The sequence below is a fragment of the Lutra lutra genome, chromosome 8 (genome assembly GCF_902655055.1).
Source record: "Lutra lutra chromosome 8, mLutLut1.2, whole genome shotgun sequence".
In the NCBI taxonomy this organism is placed as follows: domain Eukaryota; kingdom Metazoa; phylum Chordata; class Mammalia; order Carnivora; family Mustelidae; genus Lutra; species Lutra lutra.
The window spans coordinates 37,687,975-37,712,534 of NC_062285.1; the positions used below are offsets into that span (position 1 = coordinate 37,687,975).

A 24,560-nucleotide genomic window follows, 5' to 3' on the forward strand; every position below is an offset into this window, starting at 1 on the left:
CTATGTATTTTCTTTTACGGTTTTTTGTTAATTCCAAGTGATATGTTTTCCATGTGTGTCAGTAAGGATTTCCTACATTTTCTAAAAGTGAGTCAATTTTTTTAAAAAATTAAATGAAGAACGGTACGAGAAATAAGGCCAACACTGCAAAGACAGTAGGCAAACAAAAAAGGTTTGGCTAACTTTGACCAAGGTGTTTATTAAAAAACACAGATGCTAAAAAAGAAAAAAAAAAAAAAAAAACAAACACCCCACAGATGCTGAGCCCTACCCCAACAGTCCTAAACCATGAAGGTTGGAAGTAGCACCCATAAGTGTAAAAGTGATTCTTATTCACTAAAGCTTGAGAAATGCTCTAGTAAGAGGTCCTTCAGCTTTTTTGCCACTGGGCAGAGAACAAGTTGGATGTAAAAGGAAGCCCTCTCATTCCATTCATTTCACTACCATCTCATCCTGGTCTCTCAGAAGGGTGAGCCCCAGCCACACCCACCTGGTGAGCAGGAAGTAGTTTCTTTTTTTTTTTTTATTGTTACTTTTTTTTTTTTAAGATTTTATTTATTTATTGGACAGACAGAGATCACAAGTAGGCAGAGAAGCAGGCAAGGAGAGAGGAGGAAGCAGGCTCCCTGCTGAGCAGAGAGGCCGATGTGGGGCTCGATGTGGGGCATGATCCCAGGATCATGACCTGAGCTGAAGGCAGAGGCTTTAACCCTCTGAGCCACCCAGGCGCCCCAGGAAGTACAGTTTCTACTACAGAACTTAGATCCATTCCTGACTTCCCAGTTCATCCCCCTTTTCACAAGTCTCCAGAAGCCAGAGCTCATTCTGACTTTACTCCCTTCCTTTCACCTCTCATCTTCCTTACAAGAGTCCCCTGCCCTGAGTATCCCACTCCAACATGACCACCTCTTGTTCCACACCTTTCCCCCTTTCCAGCTACCCAGTGAAGCTAATTCTTTTTGAAAAGTCACAGAATACCAACACAAGCTAATCACCCCCAGGCTATATTTGTACTCTCAACCCCCAAGGATAAACATTCTCTGTATCCATTCAAATTGAAATTTGTTTTTAACTGTTTGTAGACCACGCCCTGTTTATAAACCACCTCACTAGGCAGAGAATTGAAAAATAGCTTTCAGTTCGACCAAGTTTTATCCATTAGTAGTAACCAGAGGTTCTCAACCTTAACCAAACATTGAAATTATCCAGTGAGCTTTTAAAAATCTCCATATGAAGGCCATACTCTAGCCCCAGTTAAATCAGAATCTCTGGAGGTGAGGATGAGACAAGGCACTTTTTTTTAAAAGTTCCTCAAATTATGCCAGCATGCAACCAAGATTGAGAACCACTGAGCTAGATTCAGCTGGAATGGATACATTTAGAGGCTGTCTGCCATGGGTGGGCAACACTTTCGCCATTACTACACTAGATTCACTTAGCCAAATACAGAGGACTCTTGAGAGAACAGTGACTTCTGAGGACAGAAATTAAAATTCCAACACTAATGAGGGTAATATGCAAGTATTTGTTTATAGTTCTTTTTTGTCAAGAAATATCCTGTATTTGTTTACTCTGACCTAGTAAGCGTTTTTAAAGCCAAACACCATACCTCCAAATATGAACAGAATTCTTAGAGAATTAAACTAGCTCAGATTTAGACTTACAATTTTCCTCAGTGCCTATGCTGGTATCATTTATATCCACCAATGGACAAGAAAGATACTGAGCAGGAAACTATGAACAGATACTAGTGCCCATTTGTCCCACAAAGCATATTCAAATATAGGTTCAAAGTTCAATACCATACATCACAAACAATTTCAATTGTTTTTGGAGTCTCTCTGATATAAATCCCTTTCAAGATTATATTTACTATACTCAGTAAAATTAAATCTATTCAGTATCTTGTACACACTGCAATCTAATACATCATATACTTTTGAGTATGTGAAATTCAGGTTTAAAAACCTATTTTGTAATAAACATGCCACCAAAAAATATTTACTATGTATCAAGTAAAAAGTATATTCTAAAAAAAAGTAATAAAATTCACTTCACTCGGGGCGCCTGGGTGGCTCAGTGGGTTAAGCCGCTGCCTTCGGCTCAGGTCATGATCTCAGAGTCCTGGGATCGAGCCCCATATCGGGCTCTCTGCTCAGCAGGGAGCCTGCTTCCTCCTCTCTCTCTGCCTGCCTCTCTGCCTGCTTGTGCTCTCTCTGTCACATAAAATAAATAAATTCTTTAAAAAAAAAAAAAAAATTCACTTCACTCTTTTTTTCCACTTACACTGGGTATGACAAAGATACAATGTTTAATTTTAGGAAGCTACAATTCTTCTAATAAATGAACACCTGGCAAAGAGAGTCACAGTTGTATCGACTTCCTGCCACAAATGCCAGCAGCAAGTACATCCAATTTCAAGTTCCTCTGAAGCCAATGAGTGGGCAGAAGACAATCACAGCCAAAATGGAGAACACATGGTATTCATTCTTTGAAAAAAATCAGCAGCGGATTACAATCAGGAGGGGAAGCCATCTGTCACGAGAAAAAGAGGTGGCAGGAGCTGTCAAGGACTGTAACATGCCACCTTACTCTCGGTAGAGTCAAGTTTTAGGTTTTAATTCCAGCTAATTCTTGTAATAAACATTTTTTCAAACTTATTAGTGTCAAATTATGAATGGAATGGGTAAGAGGAAGAAAAACCACCAACACTATAATTCTTCCAACACTGTGATTCTTATCTCACTACTAGGAAGATCAACAACATAGCAGGAAGAAACCACATACGTGCAAAAATTCAAAAACAAGTCAACACTTGGGCAAATTCAATTCCTTCTAAAGAATGTACAGCAGTTTTATTTGCATTACATTTAACGAAAAATTAAAAACAAAAACAGCAACTACCCAAATAAAAAGGTAAAGTGAACTACAAGTCAAAAATCAACCTTCACCACTGCCCTACCCTCCAACCACACTAATGACTCCTAATGCCGGCAAAACACTGTAATGCTACATTTTTGAAGTCAGTGGAATAAATAATGTGAGCAAAGCATCCTTTTTAGTGACATACATTTATGTAAAATTTCAGCTAAAAAAAAACCCCACACAGCACAGAAATTAATAGCTTTAAATAAACATAATGGGGGCACCTAGTTCCCTCAGTTGGTTAAGCGTCTGCCTTCAGGTCAGGTCATGATCCCAGAGTCCTGGGATGGAGCCCCACATCAGGCTCCCTGCTCACGAGGAGCCTGCTTCTCCCTCTCTCTCTGCAGCTCCCCCTGCTTGAGTGCAGGCATGTGCTCTCTCTCTCAAATAAATAAATAAAATCTTTTTAAAAAGGTAAAATTTTTTTAAAAAGATAAAATAAACATAATGAATAAATATAAGCATTCTGTGTTGCCCATTTTTTAAAAATCTCCACTGTGTTGTGAAGGTTAAGTCTCCTTCACACAAAGGCACATAGTTTAAATTATTTGCGGGGAGTTTTGGGTCCAGCTAACCAGCCAGGAACTCCTTGCCGCAGAAAAAAAATAGAGCAGTGAAAAAATTATTTCCAGCAATATTACATTCCTTTTGGGAAACCACTCTATAATTCATGGATGAGTCATTGTGGAAATAAAAATGTTAAATAATGGATACAACTGTAACTGAAAATTCTGAGAGCTAATTACCCTACTCAAGGTTCCTGGTAACTCCTTGAGGACTATTAAGGCTATACTAGTAGTGATACGTTATCCAAATGAAACTTATTATCCATTGTGACCCACTTTCCAGGAAACCCATATAGATCCCATCCTATTTCTCTTCTCAGGGTAGACTCTAAGGTACATTACATACTTCAAAAAATGTTATACAGGGGCGCCTGGGTGGCTCAGTGGGTTAAGCCGCTGCCTTCGGCTCAGGTCATGATCCCAGGTCCTGGGTTCGAGCCCCGCGTCGGGCTTTCTGCTCAGCAGGGAGCCTGCTTCCTCCTCTCTCTCTGCCTGCCTCTCTGCTTACTTGTGATTTCTCTCTGTCAAATAAATAAATAAAATCTTTTAAAAAAAAATGTTATACAATATTATTTGTATTCATAAAATATCTGACTTATTCAATTAACATCTATTGTAGTACATGTCTATTATGTCAAGTAGGCTTGTCCACAGTTTTACACTTTTATTATATTTGTAATATCTCCTTTAATTTCATTTACTATCACAACAAACATAACAGCATCTTCTCCACTTGACAACCAATGAAACTCACATGAACACTCTCTGCTCTTTATATAGAAGCATGGATTTTATGCTGCCTACCTTGGAAAGAAAGCCAATATAGTCAAGTATTTCTTATTCCCAGAAGTGCTAACTTGGTTATATGAATCAGTCTTGAATTAGGGCATTATAATCAAAGTGAAGAAACTACTAGAGAATGGCATTAGAATAGCAGACAAGGGGAGCCTGGGTAGCTCAGTGGGTTAAGCCTCTGCCTTCAGCTCCGATTATGATCTCAGGGTCCTGGGATTGAGCCCCATGTCAGGCTCTCTGCTCAGCAGGGAGCCTGCTTCCCTCTCTCTATCTGCCTGCTTCTATGCCTACCTGTGATCTCCCGGTCAAGTAAGTAAATAAAATCTTTAGAAAAAAAAAGAAAAAGAGAATAGCAGACAAAACTAAAATCAGATCATTCTAGAAGAAGGAATCTCTAGAAACCACCTTGTCCAACTCTCTTGATTTTACAGATGAAAAACCTGGGTCCAAAAAGATTGAACAATGTGCCTGTGGTCTCACACCCCTAGTCACTGATTAGCAAGGCCAGGACCAAAACAAGAACACAAACCTCCCTTTTTAAAATTCAGTATCCACTACACCAGTGATTCCCAAGCTCATCAGACCCAAAACCACCCCTCCCCTTTTCATAATAACTATTTTGTAATGTGGCCTTTACTATGCTGAAATAAAGTATATAGATAATAAGCCCGTCCTCACATACAATAAAAAAGAACTAATGTAATGATCTATGAAAAAAAGGGATTTTATAATAAAATGTGTGCTAATATGTAAATGCTAAATATGTGTGTGTATGTGTGCGTATGTGTAAATGCTGTGGCACAGCTACACCCAAAGACACATGTACTCCCAAAAAGAGGCTGAAAAAGCGGTTACATCCAACAAGGCAATGCTGCTGTTAAAGTGATTTTCCAATAAGAAAAACTCTAGGTAAGGTTCCAAAAAATATACAATCTTCCATCAACTTACACAGTACTCCCACTGCTAGAAAATTCAGCTTATATTGAAGCCCTTCAAAAAATGCTAATCCATTTATGCACATTTATGTAGTCACGATCTTATAAACAGGCATTTCACCTTCACAAATTTCTGGCCAAGACATCTGAAAATCATGGAATGTGGGGGAACTTATAAATATGCACGGCCATTTTAAGCATTGCAGGATATTTAGCAACCCTAAGCCCTCTCTAACCTAAATCCAAAAAATACCTTCTGCCTCCAAGCTATTCTAGCAGCCAATGTTAGCACAACTTTCCAATAAATGAGAACATACCTCATCTTGAAAATTCGTTATCATCAGAAATACTAAGAGGAAATCAAGAATTTATCTGCCATCATTTAAATAGATTCTCTTCTATCTGCTTCATCTATTAAAAATGCTCTGTAGACTCTTAAGCTCACTAAACAAACTAAGGGTTGCTGGGGGTGGGGGGAGGGATAGGGTAGTGATGGATATTGGGGAGGGTATGTGCTATGGTGAGTGCTGTGAAATGTGTAAGACTGATGATTCACAGACCTGTAACCCTGGGACAAATAATACATTATTTGTTAATTAAAAAAAAAAAACAAAAACAAAAACACTCTGTACCATGGGTAACATGCTTTCATAGAGAAACAAGAAATATATCCCAGGAAATTACAGGAAAGACTGGAAATAGTCATTAAAGTACGTTTCTCTCCTAAGAATCTGGCACCTATTCTAAGTTCCTATGCCCATGAAAAAGAGCCATGTGGCAAGATTAAGTTACTTAGTATACAGGTTATCAAATCTATGGAAGATAATCAAAATTAAGAATGTTTTCTGGGGGCGCCTGGGTGGCTCCATGTGTTAAGCCTCTGCCTTTGGCTCAGGTCATGATTTCAGGGTCCTGAGATCCAGCCCCACATCGGGGCTCTCTGCTCAGCAGGGAGCCTGCTTCTGCACTCCCCCACCACCTGCATCTCTGCCTACTTGTGATCTCTCTCTTGCTGTGTCAAATAAATAAATAAAATCTTTAAAAAAAAAAAAAAAAAAAGAATGTTTTCTGAATATATTCTTCCAACTTTTCAGATTTTCAACCCAAAAGTCTTTTCACTTTGTTGCCAAAAGGTTTATATAATGCAAACACACAGGATGTAACTGTGTAAAAAAATACTTTTAAAAGAGGCGCCTGGGTGGCTCAGCCAGTTAAGCGTCTGCCTTCCGCTCAGGTCATCATCCCAGGGTCCCCGGATCAAGCCACGTATCAGGCTCTCTGCTCAGTGGGGGAGCCTGCTTCTCCTTCTCCTTCTGCCTCTCCCCGTTTGTGCTCTCTGTCTCAAATAAATAAATAAAATCTTTAAAAATATATTTTTAATACAATACTTAAATATGTATCTGTAAACAGCTAATCAAAGCAGTTTTTTCATTTTAATACCATTACCTCAGACCAATGACAGCAATGACACTGGTGTTCAAAAAATATACATATACGTATATATGGGCACCTGGGTGGCTCAGTGGGTTAAAGCCTCTACCTTCAACTCAGGTCATGATCCCGGGGTCCTGGGATCAAGCCCCGAATAGGGCTCTCTGCTCAGCAGGGAGCCTGCTTCCTCCTCTCTCTCTGCCTGCCTCTCTGACTACTTGTTATCTCTGTCAAATAAATAAAATCTTTAAAAAAAGAAAAAATATATATTTGTATATATAGATACCTGTCTAAAACTCTTTACTCCAAACAGATAAACTATAACATACCATTATTTATAATTTTTGGCAATGAAAACACCTAAATTCCAGAGAGATATCTCCTCCTAGATTTCACAAAATGTGTAATAAAAAGTCAATCCAGGGGCACCTGGGTGGCTCAGAGGATTAAAGCCTCTGCCTTCGGCTCAGGTCATGATCCCAGGGTCCTGGGATCGAGCCCCACGTCGGGCTCTTTCCTTGGTGGGGAGCCTGCTTCCTCCTCTCTCTCTCTGCCTGCCTCTCTGCCTACTTGTGATCTCTCTCTGTCCAATAAACAAATAAAATCTTTAAAAAAAAAAAAAAAAGTCAATCCAGCGGCGCCTGGCTGGCTCAGTTGGTTAAGCAACTGCCTTGGGCTCAGGTCATGATCCCAAGGTCCTGGGATTGAGCCCCATGTCCATGATCTTTACTGAGCAGGGAGCCTGCTTCTCCCTCTCCCACTGTCTGCTACTCCACCTGCTTTTGCACTCTCTCTTACTTACTTAATTAATTAAATGTATGTCAATACAGGGGTGCCTGGGTGGCTAAGCCAGTTAAGCGTCTAACTTCGACTCAGATCATGATCTTAGGGTCATGCCCCTCATTGGGCTCTATGCTCAGTGAAGAGTCCACTTGTCTCTCTCCCTCTGCCCCTCCCTCTACTCGTACTCTCTAGTAAATAAAGTCTAAAGAAAAACCTCAATATAAACTATGAAAATAATACTTCCTTCAGTAGGGCTTTTAAGATACTATGAAAATGGAAAACAAAGTTTCTTTATCACAAAATTTTACACCATGAAGGAAAACTTACAAGTTATCTTGTCCAAATCCCCGCTTCAGGGCAAAAAAAAAAAAAAAAAAAAAAAAAAAAAAAAAAAAAAAAAAAAAGTACTACACTAACAACCTCTCTTCAGATCTTAGGCTAGAAGTTTCAAAAAATAACAATACATAATTCCTCTTTTTTATGATACAGAGAATTTAAAAAACAAATCAAAATGAAACATACAGAATTAACAGGCCTCTAACACACAATGTAACTTTAGCAGAAGGCAACACAATCATGAGCTCACCATTCTAAAATAATACCTTATTTTAAGCTTAATAAAATGGGGAGGAAGCACAAACTAGGTAATAAAAAGTTACATTAAAAAGGGGGGGGCACTTGGGTAGCTCAGCTGGTTAAGCCCTCAACTCTTGGTTTTTGGCTCAGATCATGATTTCATGGTTTTGAGATCAAACCCCAGTTCCAGCCTCGGTGCTGAGTGGGAGCCTGATTGGGATTCTCTTTCTCTCCCTCTTCTCCCCACCCCATCCCACCTTCACGCTCATACACACATACACGCTCTCTCTCTTTAAAAAATTTTTAAAAAGAGAGAGAGAGAGACCAAGAAATGGCCTCTCAACTCTAGATAACAAACTAATGGTTACCAGAAAGGAGGTGAGGGTGGGGGGATGGGTGAACCAGGTGAAGGGGATACAGAGTACACTTCTTCTGATGAGCACGGAGTATTAAGTGAAACTCTTGGATTACTATGTTGTATACCTGAAACTAATGTAACATTACATGTTAAAAACACTGGAATTAAAATTCTTTTAATATACTTAACTAAAAAGAAAGTTACATAAAATTTTCCATGAGAGTGGCGTCATATGCACTGCCTGCCAATATTCTTAGTCTTTAAAACTGAACTCTCTCTCTTTCAGAATTTTACAATGCTTTCTAATAGTTAAGTAATAATATAGATTCCTAATGTCAAGAAATTCTAGATGACTTGCTCTCTTCTTTTTCAAGGCAATGAATTATAATGTTCAAGCACTGCTAATGACATAATTTGGGGGACTTATCTATAGCTTGCCAGTCCCAGATTGCAATTTTCTGCTATTCCCAAATAAGTCCATCTTTTGCTGGTTTAAAAAAAAGGGGGGGGATAATTTTTAAAGTATACAGTGATTCTTGAAGAGTTTGGGCCCTCCTTTTAGGACTATGGATATGGTTATATTAAATAGCTTCCAGAGAGTAGGAGAACAAAATTAGTATTAGTGTGAACACCATTCTAATAAAAAATAAACCTATATATCCTTTCCCTTTTTTAATTTCTTCACAGTAAAAGCTGGGTAATTGATGAGAGAAAAAAGAATCCTTACCACAAAACACTCAATAAGGAGAATACTTTCTGGTTATCAACTGTAACTACTGGCTATTTAAGAGCCTCCCAGTGAAACTTTAAGGACAGAAATACATGCTATCAACAAACAAGAAAAAAAGCACTGGTTCTTTTGGCCTTTTTCACTTTGTATTTCTTGCTATCACTGATGCTTCTTCTAAGGGTTACTACATATTTCTAGAAGTCTATTATCTTTAAATCCATTCTACTCTACAAAATAAGACAATATTCAAAAAATCCAAGAGAAGGGGCGCCTGGGTGGCTCAGTGGGTTAAGCCGCTGCCTTCAGCTCGGGTCATGATCTCAGGGTCCTGGGATCGAGTCCCACATCGGGCTCTCTGCTCAGCAAGAAGCCTGCTTCCCTCTCTCTCTCTCTCTCTCTGCCTTCCTCTCCGTCTACTTGTGATCTCTCTCTGTCAAATAAATAAATAAAATCTTTAAAAAAAAAAAAAATCCAAGAGAAAAATGTATGTATTCTTTGTAAATATCCTCTAAATCACTAAAATTAAGTTTAATGTGAATTGAGGAATCTAAAAACTCAAGAAAACAAGTCATTATCTTGTGAAGTTTTCACATTGCTTTCAGCTTTATTTCTACTTAGGGCAGTTCACCAAGAAATTTTTAAGGTAAAAAGAAGGTATTCACTTGTTAAATCAAAAATAAATAATAAATAATAAATATTAAAACTAGCAATTCGTAACAGATGAACACTTTCATAGCTTGTCAGGAAAAGGGTGACATCTCTAATCGGTTATTATCTGTGAATGCAAAACCAAAAAACATTATCAAGAGATCTCAAAGCAGAATTTTTTATTCAATATGCATGGATAAACTCCCTCCGAAACTTTGAAAAAGTACTTTTTGGGTGCCTGGGTAGCTCAGCTGATTGAGCATCCAATTCTGGATTTCAGCTCAGATCATGATCTCAGGGTCATGAGATTGAGCCCCACCTCAGGCTCTATGCACACCACAGAGTCTGCTTGAGATTCTCCCTCTACCACTGCCCCTCCCCCCACTAGTGTTCTCTGTCAGTCAGTAAATAAATAAATTTTTAAACAAAAAGTACTTTTTTGGCTTTCTAGAACAGTGAAGTTTTCTCCTTTTATTTAATATTGCCTGGGCTAAATTTTGGCCTATAAGGTTTTAGCCAGTCTTTTCCCATTACTCACTATTATTGAAGAAATAGAGTACCTTCCTAAACCATGGCAAAGAACCAAAAGCCTTGTTGAGATCACAAATGGTAGCATCTTATTACGACACTGAACAGACAGAAGAGGAACATAATTAGCTACAGAATAATCTAGTTAAGACCCTTAGTGGCAACCTCTTAGCAGAATCAAAAGATCCTAAGGCCTTTGGACAGTTAGTTAGTTTCTTCTGCCTGGAATATTTTATATCAGTCACATCACTAAGGTCTCTCTTTGCTCAAGTAACATCCTCAAAGAGGCATAAAACACTTTCACTGCATATTGAAATATAATGGTTACCTCAACACCTTAAAGACTGAACTGACAACCTACGATTATTGTCTCATATAGGACAATTTTTCTCAAAAATTAACAAAACAAACATGTCACTTCAAAGACAATAATGGACAACATTTCTTGCCAGTGATAAAACTTGAATTTTCATGCAAAAATCAGAATTTTGGAAAACCTGTATCTCCAATCTGGTGAGCTTTATAGCCTACCAAAATTTAAAAAAGATTTTTCTAATGAGCTAGGAATTAATACTAATGAATGCAAATTTTTTATTTGTCTAATGAAATACAGCAACATTTGGAAGATCTGCATAACTCAATGAACCAATACTTTCCAAATGACCACTATGCAATGTTATAAATGTTGGAGAAAGCATATGTATTCATGTATATTCTCTGTATGTAAAAGATCCACTCAAGGTACAAGACAGACCAATTCATTTTAACATAACAAATTATGGAAAATTCATTGATAAGAGTTCAGATTCCACACTGCAACTACCACTTGAATGAAAATACTCTAAAACTCGATTATGGTTATGGTTGCACATCTCAGCAAATTTACTACAAAAAAAAAAAAAAGGTAAGTCACTGAACTGCATTTACACTAAAAATCAATGAGTTTTAGGGCATATAAAACATCAATGAAGTGTCAAAAAATAAATTTTTGTGTAGTTTCAAAATATCCATGATTATCTAAAAAAAGGCTTTAAAAAAAAGATTTTATTTATTTATTAATTTATTTTAGAGAGAGAGAACACATGAGAGCAGGGGGAGGTGCAGAGGGAGAGAGAGAGAATCTCAAGCAAACTCCCCACTGAGCGTGGAGACTGATGCAGGGCTCTATCTCACAACCCTGAGATCATGACCTGGACTGAAATCAAGAGTCAGATGCTCAGTCAATTGAGACACCCAGGTGCCCCCTTAAGGCTTTTAAAACACTTCTGCTTTTTCCAACCACATATTTATGTGAGGCCTAATTTCCTTCAAATACTTCAACCAAAATTAAAAAATGCAATAGATCATTGGAAGCAGCAGTTCTGACAATCAGCTGTCTTCTATTAAGCCATACATGAGACTTGCAAAACTAGTTTCCATTAAAAATATTACTTTTGTTAACATTTAATATGTTTATTATTTTTAGATGTTAATAAATTGTTTTAAATTTCTATTTTAGTCTCTAATATAGCAAATATTGATGAAGTCCACATAAGCAAAAGCTGCTTGGGGCTCAATAATTTTTAAAAGTGTACAACCTCCTGAGGCCAAAACATTTGAGACTTGCTGTTAAAGGGATCATACAGGTGCCTGAGGGCTCATACAATCCCAGAAGAGTTATCCCAGAGTGATTTCAAAGCAACAGGTCTCTGCCTATCACAAACTCCGAAAGTACATAAGCCACCAACTGCTGTTGAAGGATGGTACAGTGTGCACATCAAGTTGAACTATTTCTCACCTTCTCAGCCCACAAGATCTCCACAGATGAAATTAAGCCAGAAAGGTATCATTTCAATCCCATATTCTCCACCAATTGTCAAAACGTAACAGAACTTACCATGAGCCTATCAGGTAGGAAAGACTGCCAGAACAAAGAGAAAGGGAGGTAGTTTCAATAAGCATTATTGCTAATAATATGAAAAAATTAAAGGAACAGATCTCTGCTAAAAACTTCCCAATTCCAGGAAGAAAATTATTTTCAGATATACATATGGCAACACAGAAAAATAAAAAATACAGTTCAAAAAAGCATTTCTAATCTTGTCCATAAGGAAAGAACAGAACATTACCAATACAAAGTTAATCACTTCCTCCTGAAAGCACATTTTCTGCAATATTTCTGTTTTTGACAAATTCACTCCAAATTCATCACACAAAGGTACATGATCTTCAGTGAACTTGCTAACTAAAAGACATCTATTATCAAAGAAGTTCATTTATCACAGGAACATAAACCATTATTACCTTTTTAATTTAGAGATTAATTTAGAGATTCTCTCAAGCTATCTGCATTCAAAGAAATGCACAACAAAGAAGACTGAAACACAGAAATAGCTCGGTGAGAAAATACATATAAAAGATACACCATTTAATGGTTTCTCTCTTCCTCTCCACTCCTTACTCCCATAAGCAGAGACATGTAGCTTGGGATACTGAACTAACCAGGGCAGTAGATTTTCTAACACTCACAAGCACATATGTAATAACATCTACGTACATGTACCTCAGGTCACAGTCATTAGTCCCTTATTTCTAAATGCTTATGCTTTCTAGTTCCACTTTCTAATCTCTATCCACTTTCCCTCCATACCCAAAACATTTCCCCTATCTCAATACCATGGTTCATCACAGTCTTCTCTTTTGCCATCACAGTCTGTATCCAAATATTTCTTTGAAAGTATCTCATGATTGTGCACCTTCCTCTCCATTCCTACTACCCACATTAATCCAGGCCTTCTGCCACAAAATCAATTGCTTTCCCCGCCTTCTGTACTTCAATCCATTCTGCTGACAACAACAAAAGCTGCTCTTAAATAGTATTTTATGTTATGTCATTCATTTCCTTGCTCAAGAAATCCCTAGGGCAACTTCCTATTACTTTCTTCAAATTCTTCTTCAAATAAAATCCAGATTAAGAAAGAAAAAATTACACACTTTTAAAGGATGAATTGAATTATATCTCAATAAAGCTGTCAAGAAGGAAGAGAGGGAGGAAGCAAGGGAGGGGGAGGAGAAAAAGGGGTGGGAGGATGGGGAGGACAACTCCCCAAATGGTTCTCTACAAAGTACCACTTTACTCACCACCACTTCCGACATTCTGAAAAGCTGAAAGACTTATTAGAACACCCACACCGTTGTCAGAGGCATTCTGGCCTCCCCGTAACCAATTCTAGTAATGGCCAAGCATCACTTTCTGAAACTGACTCTTCCATCAAAAAAATATACCTTTGTTAGAAAATGGCAGTATATTCCCCCATGGAGCCAAAATCCATACCCCTATTATCTGCACTCATTTTTCTAGTGTTGACCTTCCCCTGCCCCCCACAAAAAAAAGAGAAAAAAACTTTCTTCTATATGGCTGCCCATTAAATACACACAATATAACTAAAATGTCACAAGTCTCCTCTTCTTTAGTTCCCCCAACCACTTCCTATAAAGCACGCTTTCTAAGAGGCCCCTTCCTGGGCAAATAGGGCACGTATAATATGATGTCAAGTTCTAGAAGCAATATGATTTTAAAAAGTGAAATGGAACTCTCTCATCCCTTAATATAACTAAAAACTAAGTTCATTTTCTGGCATCCCTTGCACAATAAAATAGTGGGTTTCCCAACTCATATTTAAGCTACTATCTATAAAGTTGCTAAAAATTAACAAATCCCTAAAAATTATTCTGTCATTGAGATGAAATCAGACAATAGACTGCACTGTGAAATCCAAGAAAGGGAGAGGAGGGGAAAAGCTGCAATATTCTGGCAAATTCTTATTTCCTCACAAATAAGGCCTGTCAGATATTTGTACAATTTTTTACTGGATTCAATGAGTCATTGTTCATAGCACTCCACTATATTCCAGGTAAAGCATACTTAACTCTGCAAGCAGCCAATTTCCCATACCTACCAACTTTACCTTCCTGTGTGACAAGATCCAATGGAGATAGGTAGCTTAAATTTGTAGAAGCCAAACATGAATAAATTTTGCTTCTCAAAATGACTATTAACTCCCCAAAAGGAACATATCTATTTTACATCTGATTTAATATTCTCAGGTCATTCTGCATAGTTCCTTAACACATCTCATTTCTGAAACACCTAAAAAGATCACATCTATCTGGAAAATAAATTAGAACACCAATTTATCCACCATAGTGTGCTTTATCATTCATAATTCATCTCTATGTTAAAAACAGAATTATCTAAAAGTTAAATAGTCCAAAACACAGATTCCACATCTCAAGAGCAACTTAAATGAAAGTGAAACAATTAGCAACCTCATGAAAAAGGTTATAATAGCTTTCACCATGTGACAAATGAAGGTACAACCTAAAACTGTAAAAATGTTAACAGCCACCAGTGTGCCAACAGAACAAAGGACAAAGTTTATCTTTTTGTATTTCTGAACTTGGAAATTCTCTTGAGCCTTAAACAAATAAAAACCCAAAAATCAAATCCTGAATAAAATCAGACTCCAAAAACAAAAAACAAACAAACAAAAAAAAAAAAACCAAAAAACATAAAACATTAAACTCAGTCACCACACTATACTATTGAATAGAATGTACTTTGACCACACAAAATCCCAATGAAGTGCTTTAAAACAGTTATTTTTAAAATTAAGCTTCCAACTAAGTTCAACATATAAAAATATTACGAAGGCATAATATAAAAAAAAAGAAGTATGATAATAACTTGTTAAATGTTGGTTAGAATAAAATAAAACAGAAATCATTCAAAGCTTTAGCTTTGCAATTCAACCAAGCTCATACCTGGACTTTTATTCTTCAGCAAACACACACTAAAAACCTTCCTCATTCTCAACTTAAGAAAAAGAAAAGGTCTTTCCTGTTAAAACATGTATTGTTCCATATCTCCAACCACCAGTATTTGAAAGTTCAATAACAACAAAAGGGGTATGAGACATAAAAACAGCTGGGTATTTATTTTAGAAACAATTTCCTAAAAGGACTCTGTAATAATGAACCACACACATTAGGCAATTCTAAGCAAATGTGTTTTTACATTTGATAAATTCTAGAACAAACCTCTGTGGCCCAATCAGATCAAACATTTAGAATGCATCTAAATCCCCAGTCTCAAATTGGAATGGGGAAATTTGTTTAATTACTGTAAATCCTATTAAACCAATCTTCTTTGTAAAGTGGAAAATATCTGACCTCTGAGGGCTCTGGAGGGTATAATGAATGCGGAGTTTAATTAGGGCCCACTGTTGGCTCACTATAATCTATTAATTAGCATTCTCAGTTCTCTATATCTCATTGCAGTGTCTCACTTTACTTTAAAATTGCACCCTTTGCTTTTTGGACTAAAGTTATACAATTTTAGTATTGTGTGGTAATTATAGTGGGTGCAGGAAGAATATATTCCTGCCAGCACTGCTGCTTAATTAGGGCAAGGGGCGGAATCTAGATAAGGCTGTGTTCACCCTCCTTCAGTGCATATGGTTTTTTTGGCATCATAGTCCTGTGGACAGTTTCACTTCCTCTGGACTGAAGTGCTGAGTTCCCACTACACTCTACAGAAGATTCAAATACCTTACTTTTGAATGTAGTTTAATAACTACAAAGAATATTGTCATTGCTTTTTATCCACACAGCTTTCAAAGTATAGGCATAATTAGCAGCCTCGATTATTTGAAAATAAAGACATATACCAATAATTTTTTTTCCTTGTTAAAATAGGCATTTCCAAGTTGCTTGATGATAAAAACCATCTTGGTGAAAGGCCTATTTTCAGCATCATCAGAAAGGTGTACTGGAGGCTAGCTAATTCAAGGATAAATCTAGTAATCTCAATTCCACTTCTACCAAAATCCACTTTAAATTATACATACACCTGTACTGATACATATTACATTTATACACATATATACTGTCAATATACTCTTGAAAGGTAGAAACTTAAAAGGGAATTGCTTATTAATATGTAATTTTTACACAATATTTATAATAAGTTACAGTTCAACCACTTTTCAGGTAAACGTAAGTAAACTGATTCTTACTAACAGTTGAATAATATTCAAGTATGATACGCTATGATGCTTAACTGTCTAAATACATACAAAGTACCTCATATTTGAACATTGAAACACTATCAGTACATACTCCAAATTTATCAATCTGATTTTTACAAATTAAAAAACCTAATACCTACTCTTGAAATACAGATAGTTTTTAAGACCTATGCTACGCTAGTACCTTACCATAAGATTAAACAAAGCAAACTCCTTTTTTCTCTCTTGATATTTACAATTCAACACCAAACTGTAAAAACTTTCAGAATGTATCGACTATTATTTCATATTTAGGAATGATAAACTTTTGGTGTTGTACTTCACCTTCCACGAACATAAATGTGAACTGAAGACAACATATTTCCCCTTTCTACTGTCATATGTCATCTAAATATCTTATCTTGTACATCAATGATTCTCAAGGTGAGGAGACATCAAAATCACCAGAGTGTGTGTTTTTTAAATAACCCTATCTAAGATCTTAAACACTTTTTTCTCTACACACATTCCTTCTACTAAGGGTCACTGTCACAGTTAATGATCATTATGCACAGGAGTCTGTCGCTAATCTGAAATGCAGTAGGCAGAAAAAAAAAGGTTGAGAAACACTTAGCCAATGGTCCCTTGTTTATTTTCCCTTCTGTCACAACTGAACTCAAAGGTGACAAGAGAACAATCATGAATTCCCTACGGCAGATGAGCAACAAACTAGTTTAAGAATTAGATGTATGACATTCTAAAGATTCCAAAATTAGTTTATCTCGGAACTACCAGAGAAGCTTGTTTAAAATACAGGCTCCTGGACTCCATCTCCAGAGATATTTATGAAGCAAAAGGCCTGGAAATCTATATTTTAAATAAGTAAGTGTATCAGAACTAACATTTAGGAAACTTGCCCTTACTTTTAAGATGTAACACTGGGGTCTGTTTTAATTCTTCTCTTTCTTTTCACATTTTCGTTTTTAAAGTCTTAAAGACTCAAACTCAAGAAACTTCCTAAGAATACTTTTTAAAGGCTATTTCCTCTTTTCTAAAAAAAAAAAAAAAAAGGCTGGGTCTATAAGAGACTTAAGAGACGTAAGATTTAAGCATACTAATAAAACATTCAGATTTTGTGTAATGACAAATTACATTTAATCATTAGTTAAAAACTAGATGCAAAGTAGTTTGAGGTTATATCTGAGAAAAGAGAAAATTACAATTTCTAATTCTTTTTTTTTTAATTTCTAATTCTTTTTAACTCTCTGATTTAAATGAATTAAAGGTTTAGTTTTTGGTGGGTTTTTTTTTTAATATTCTATTTATTTATTTGACAGAGAGAGAGAGACAGTGAGAGAGAGACACAAGCAGGGAGTGGGAGAGGGAGAAGCAGGTTCCCCACTGAGCAGGGAGTCCGACGTGGGGCTCAATCCCAGGACCCTGGGATCACAACCTGAGCCGAAGGCAGCCACTTAACTGACTAGACCGAGCCACCCAGGAGCCCCTTGTTTTGTTTTGTTTTATTTTGTTAAGATTTATTTATTTGAGAGAGAAAGAGAGGAGGAGCAGGGGGAAAGGGAAAAAATCTTAAGCAGACTCTTCACTGAGTGTAGAGCCCAATGCAGGGCTCAATCTCACAACCCTTAGATCACAACCTGAGCTGAAATCAAGAGACAGATGCTTAACCGATGAGCCACCCAGGTGCCCCAATGTTTAGTTTTTAGTTCATACTGTACTATCAAATAAATTTGAAGATTTTTAACTCTGTGATGCTAAATTAATTAGTACAGACACAATAGTATATAGGCATTAAAATAATGATTCAGACACACAGGGCTTTAATATACAGCAGAAGTGTTGGCTAAGAAAGGTCATAAGGTAACACCTATAATATTCCATTTGGATTAATTTTATGTGTGTATGTACAGAGATGTTCATTACAGAGAAACAACAAAATGTTAACAGTGCAATAGCAAAGTTACCAGAGATGGGAGGATTTAGGATAAATTTTTATTTCATATCTATCCTTTTCAGTATTATTTTTACGACCAAACAAGCTATTTTTATTTGAAAAGGTAAGTCTGGGGCTTTAACATACAAAACAATGTAACTAGCAATCTTCTTCAAATAACCAAAACAGTAGATATGAATGCCTGAACTAAGTATTAGTAATAGAAGGGTAAAACAATCAACAGAAATCTTAGATTTACTTCATCAAAGACAGGTCACTTCTAATTCCTTCTTTCTTAGCATCATTCAAGAACACTGAAGAAATCCAAATAAGTTGATTACTTTCTTCATAATTTTTATTAACTAACCCCAAAAAGAAGTATAAAATCAATAAGATGGCTGCTTTAAAATTCTCCTTTAAGAATAGTAGAATTTTTAAAGAAGGCAAATAATTCAAACTCACAAGTTAAAAGTTCTAAAAGTCTCAAACAAAAAGTATGATTAAGATTTTAATTGCTGGAAGCATGAATATAATTTGTTCACATCCTTGGAGTCGTATGTCACTCAATGTGACATGACAGTGTTGGCAAAACATCAACTATAACCTGGAGGAGTAGAGAAAAAAAATGTTTCATATATCTAATAGGATAGCGTTTAGCTCTCAAACTGCAAAGCCCTAATTAAAATGCCTAGTTATCTCATTTATTTTCTAGAAGCAACCAACCATACCAAGCTGCATTTCTTACACCTTACATTTGAAGAACTAAAGAAAAAAAAACTTTTTTTTATTTTTAAAAAGCTACATAAACATCCTAAAGTTAAACTTTCAAGAATGCCAACAGAAAAAAACTGCTTCCCATTGTTGGTACTTAATATTTATATCATCAATATTCACCTCTTAAAACTAATTTTCATTCTGTGCTATCAACATACTGATTTGCCTTGTGGTAGTTTTTCTGGTTTTTTCAAGACTGATTTTTTGACACCTATTATGGTAAATCTTTTTCTTTCTTTCTTTTTTTCTTTGCTCTTTGTGGACAGCCTCTTGCCTTCTTAAGTCTTCCTGGCAGACTAGTGAGATGTCACAGGCGTGCAGCAGCCACTAACACTTATATATCTCTTCCCTCCCTTTTCTCTGCCCCCTCCCCCAAACTCTTGCAGGCCTTGGAGATTTGGATACTTTACATACAAACCAATAGACCAATACAATTTGACGACTTGAAAGATCTCTGAGTTCATTTTGTCCAAGGCCTCACTTTAGAGCTAGGCCTGGTAATGACTAACTTAATATCACACAGGGAGTTGTGCCCAGGAATAGATTCCGAGTCAGGTGAAATGAGTGTCAGCACACCAGTCTGCCAGATAATTGCATGACCCATAAATTGTGCTAGGGGCATGATGCCTGAACGCCAAGTTCAACCAGCAAAAATATGGAACACTTCACGAATCTATGTGTCATCCTTGCACAGGGACTATGATAATCTTCTGTACCATTTCGGTATTAGTTTATGGGCTGCCGAAGCGAGCACTATGGTAAATCTTACTCCTACGCCTCACACTTAAGATATGTAGCCTGAATAATTTTGATAATGTATCTTAGAGCAGATAAAAAAATTATAGTCTCCAAAGAACGGAGAAAGGTAATACAGGCTTAAAGAAAAGACAGGAAGAGAAAGAGAAGCAGGGAAATGCAAGTGGGAAAAGCAAGCAACAATAGTGAGCAAGCAGACATGGCAACCAGAAAAAAACAGGTTCAGAATCAAATCCAGAGAAGGTTAAGAAATGACGGATAGAAAATACTCTGGTAAGTAGGAAAAGAAAGATAAATGAACCAAGAAGAGGAAAACCTAACAAAGAAAGAAAAAGAATAGCTCATTTCACTTACATGAATTCAGTCAATAAAGACAAACACACATAAAAAACTAACCTGGTTTTCCTCCTGCACAACCCTATACTGTTCCTTCCAAATAGTGATTTTGGAAGCTTCATCTTTTCTCAGGGCTCGTTCTTTCTTCAGCTCTGGGCTCCAGAAAGTCTTGATGCTATTCATTGAAGAACTTAATTTGCTCTCCTTTACTTCCACATCCTTCCGCAAGAGATCATTTTCTCTTAATACTTCTTTCAGCTGCGTCTGCAGATCCATGATTGTATTATCTCTTGCCTGACGAAGAGAATGAGGAACAGTGGATGCCATACTCACAGGAGGGAGGTGATGCTCTCCAAATGCTATGGTGTCACTAGCAACCCCACTGCTAGCTATATTGGGGCTACTGCCCATAGCAGTCATCCTGACACCATACGGCAGACGTCCCCCAGAACGGCCAAGTGTCATGGTGCTTTTAGGTGTTTCTGAACCCACATTTTCATGGTCACTTAGGTACATAGGGCCAGATGTGGCATAGGCAGCATTTAAGGACTGGATATTCTCCATTGAAAGGGTTTTCCCACTGCCACCTCCAACACTGCTTCCAGAACTCCCTCCTGTACTATTGGTTCGACGATGACCCAAGCGAGGGGAACGTGGAAGCCTAGGTGAACGCCCAGGGCTCTGGTTGCTCGGTTCCACCTTCCCAACTGAGCGAGCACTTCCATACATGGTTGCAAGATGAACTTCGGTGCCAAGAAAGGTATAAAGCAGAAAGCAAAATATGAAATTCTGTGAGGTTTTTGATGGCTCTAAGTCTGCTTAAGGCTAATCAGAAGTAACACGTCTTCGGCTGTCCAGTCTTGAAGAAATACCTTACACCATATCTGCAATGAAAAGATCACACATTAAATCCCCCAATAATAAACATCTGCCTCTCAGAAACTTTTCATTACCCCACCATAAGAAAGATCTCCCTTTCTATCATCTATTTATTCATGCATTCAAAATTCATGCATTACAGCACATTTTACTGTAAACATTGTTTTTAACAGTATTTTGCATGTATGTCTCAAAACGGAATACTAAAACCATGCCATGCAAGTGGAAAAGAAAAAGAAATGAGGCATAAATACTAGCAACGAAAAGATAGAACTCAATGCTTGAACATATGATTTTCTAACATGAAAGCCAAGATCATAAACTATTAAGTTAACAGAAATCTACAAATCGGTCAGATACAAGATCAACATATAAATACCAGTACTTTCCCTGCACATTAGTAATAACAATTAGAAAATGCAATCTAAAAAGAAAAATCCCACTCACAATAGCAACAAAACCATAAAAACACTTTGGTATAAATCGAATAAAAAGGTCCAAGTATGAAATACTTCATATCCCAATAAAAATCTCTATAGGGGTCTCCAAATAACTCAACAAGCTGACTCTAAAATTCAAAAAAAAGAGTAAAGGTCTAAGAATAATCTAAACAATTTGCAACAGAAGAACAAAGAAGGAAGATGTTCCCTAAATAGCAAGATAAATTACAGGTCTGTGATCCTTTACTTGCAATCCAAAATCATAAAACCTCTAAAAAGTAAGTTTTGTTTCTTCTTAACCCATTTAGCAGCAAAACCTGACCTGATCTGGTATGAGGTCACTTAATTGTTTATAGGTATTATTCATAACTCGTTGAGAAAACAATGTATATGATTACAGGATACTACATAATGTCCACTGGGTATCAGGGGGAAAAATCTGGACTCCAAATCACATCTGACTGCCAGGATTTCTCGTAAGGACTCACAGGCTTTTAAAGGTACAGTATTTAAAACTGTATAGCACATGTTCAAGAACACAGCCTAAACTGTATATGTAAGTTTAGTATATCCTAGTATATGGACTTTCAAAAGAGTGAGGAAAAGTCAAATCATTCAATAAATGGGATTTGAACAACTGGTACTCTTGGAAAAATAAATTACATCCCTACTTCACACAGTACACAGAAATAAATTTTATGCACATTAGAGATATAAATTTTGGGTTTTTTGAGAGTGTGTGTGCAAGCGCATCGTGAACAGGAGGGAGAGGCAGTGCAGATGGAGAAGAGAAAGAATCCCCAGCAGGCTCCATTCCCAGCATGGAGCCCAAAGCAGGACTCAATCTCACCTCTCTGAGACCATGACCTGAGTCGAAATCAAGAGCTGGATGCTTAACTCACCGAGCCACCACACGCCCCAAAGATATAAATTTTAAAACTATCAAAAGTACTGGAAGAGGGGCGCCTGGGTGGCTCAGTGGGTTAAGCCTCTGCCTTCGGCTCAGGTCATGATCTCAGGGTCCTGGGATTGAGCCCTGCATCGGGCTCTCTGCTCAGCAGGGAGCCTGCTTCCTCCTCTCTCTCTCTCTCTCTCTGCTTGCCTCTCTGCCTACTTGTGATCTCTCTCTGTCAAATAAATAAATAAAATCTTTAAAAAAAAAAAAAAGTACTGGAAGAAAACTCAGAAGAACACCATTGTGAACCTGAGTTAGGGTAGGGCTTCTTAAGTAAGAAACAAAAAGCAAAAACCATAAAGAAAAGCAAATAATAATTGGGGAACCTGGGTGGCCAAGTGGGTTAAAGCCTCTGCCTTCGGATCAGGTTATGATCCCAGGGTCCTGGGATTGAGCCCCGCATTGGGCTCTCTGCTCAGCGGGGAACCTGCTATCTCCTCCCTCCCTCTCTCTCTCTCTCCCTCTGCCTGCCTCTCTGCCTACTTGTGCTCTCTGTCAAATAAATAAAAATTTAAAAAATAATAATAATATTATATTTAATTATGTCAAAAGGGCAAAGTATTATATCAAAAAATACCTTAAGCAAAATTACAAGAGAAACAAAAAACTATATCCATATGTGTATGGGAAAATATATCCATATATGTATAAAGATCCATCACAACATGTATTAAGAATTCGTACAGGGAGGGGCGCCTGGGTGGCTCAGTGGGTTAAAGCCTCTGCCTTCGGCTCAGGTCATGATCCCAGGGTCCTGGGATCGAGCCCCATATCGGGCTCTCTGCTCAGCGGGGAGCCTGCTTCCTCCTTTCTCTCTCTCTGCCTGCCTCTCTGCCTACTTGTGATCTCTGTCTGTCAAATAAATAAATAAAATCTTTAAAAAAAAAAAAAAAAGAATTCGTACAGGGAAATGCCAATTTTGAAAGAGTAATGATAAGAAGGATGGGAACCTGTATTGTAAGACAGGGTTGGGGCCAAAATGTTTATGGAAGCTTTAGGTTCACTTTATATTCATACTACAATAAAACTCAAATTTTGGGGGGGCACCTGGGTGGCTCAGTGGGTTAAACCTCTGCCTTTGGTTCAGGTCATGATCTCAGAGTCCTGGAATCAAGCCCCACATCCCCCCCATCGGGCTCTCTGCTCAGTGGGGGCCTGCTTCCCCTCCCCGTCTGCCTGCCTCGTATCTCTCCCTCTGTCAAACAAATAAATAAAATCTGTTAAAAAAAAAAAAAAAGGCCTCAAAATTTTTTGAAGAAAAACATGTTCATATTCTACAAGAATAATTAAAAACCAATTTTAAAAACACATTACCACAACTATCTACTGTCCACACTTCTCTCAAAAATAAACAAACTAGACCTCCATGGCTTCCTAATATAGTACCAAAGAATTGCCTTAGATCAAGTAACAGGCATCAGCACATTAAATATTTTCCAAAATACTGTTAAGTAGAATTCTTAAAAGTGTTTCTTCACTGGGGCACCTGGGTGGCTCAGTCAGGGATATTCCAGTGGTGAGACTGAGCCCCGAGCTGGTTCTGCGCTCAGTGGGGAATCTGGTTGTCCCTGCCTCTCCCCTTTTGGCCCCCCAACTCGCATGCACACCTTCTTTCTCTCTCTCTAAATTAAAAAAAAATTTTAAGTGTTTCTTGGGGCACCTGGGTGGCTCAGTTGTTAAGCATCTGCCTTCAGGTCATGATCCCAGGGTTCTGGGGTCAAGCCCTGCATCGGGTTCCCTGCTCAGCGGAAAGCCTGCTTCTCCCTGTCCCACTCCCCCTGCTTGCATTCCCTCTCTTACTGTCTCTGTCAAATAAATAAAAATCTTAAAAAAAAAAAAAAAGTGCTTCTTCACTGAAAATATTACCCAAGTAACTGACATGTCAAAAATAGGATTGTAAAGAAATTCCACGCACTTCAGTCACACTCAAACAGGTTACTCTTCAGAAATATGAATACACTGGCAATCTCACCTTAACATTAGTAAAGACAGCCCCAGTGTAACAACAAGCAGAACAGAAAATACACAGAGCCTGAAATTTTAAGGTTCCATCTCAGAAACAGCAATAGTATACCAAGTTCGGAAATTGCAATATTCTACTAGTAACATTAGGAAATTCCTCTCCAGGAATAACCTAGCTTAAGAAG

At 37.4% G+C, this 24,560-nt stretch overlaps 1 protein-coding gene and 1 non-coding gene across 10 annotated transcripts in view; both read right to left on the reverse strand.

The window, feature by feature from the left end:
- The window catches only part of ERC1 (ELKS/RAB6-interacting/CAST family member 1), a 559,355-nt gene that overhangs the window by 497,005 nt on the left and 37,790 nt on the right, over positions 1 to 24,560 (reverse strand). For 8 of the 9 annotated variants that reach the window (XM_047740148.1, XM_047740147.1, XM_047740146.1 and 5 more), the window contains exon 2: positions 20,200 to 21,023. In XM_047740148.1, coding sequence (XP_047596104.1) covers positions 20,200 to 20,868 — 669 coding nt within the window. In that variant the 5' untranslated portion in view covers positions 20,869 to 21,023. Of the gene's footprint in view, positions 1 to 20,199; positions 21,024 to 24,560 lie in introns of those variants that run through there. The other variant, XM_047740152.1, reaches the window with a different exon arrangement.
- On the reverse strand, positions 19,697 to 19,801 carry LOC125108089 (U6 spliceosomal RNA). Its single transcript, XR_007129776.1, has one exon. It is a non-coding gene; the product is annotated as a U6 spliceosomal RNA (small nuclear RNA).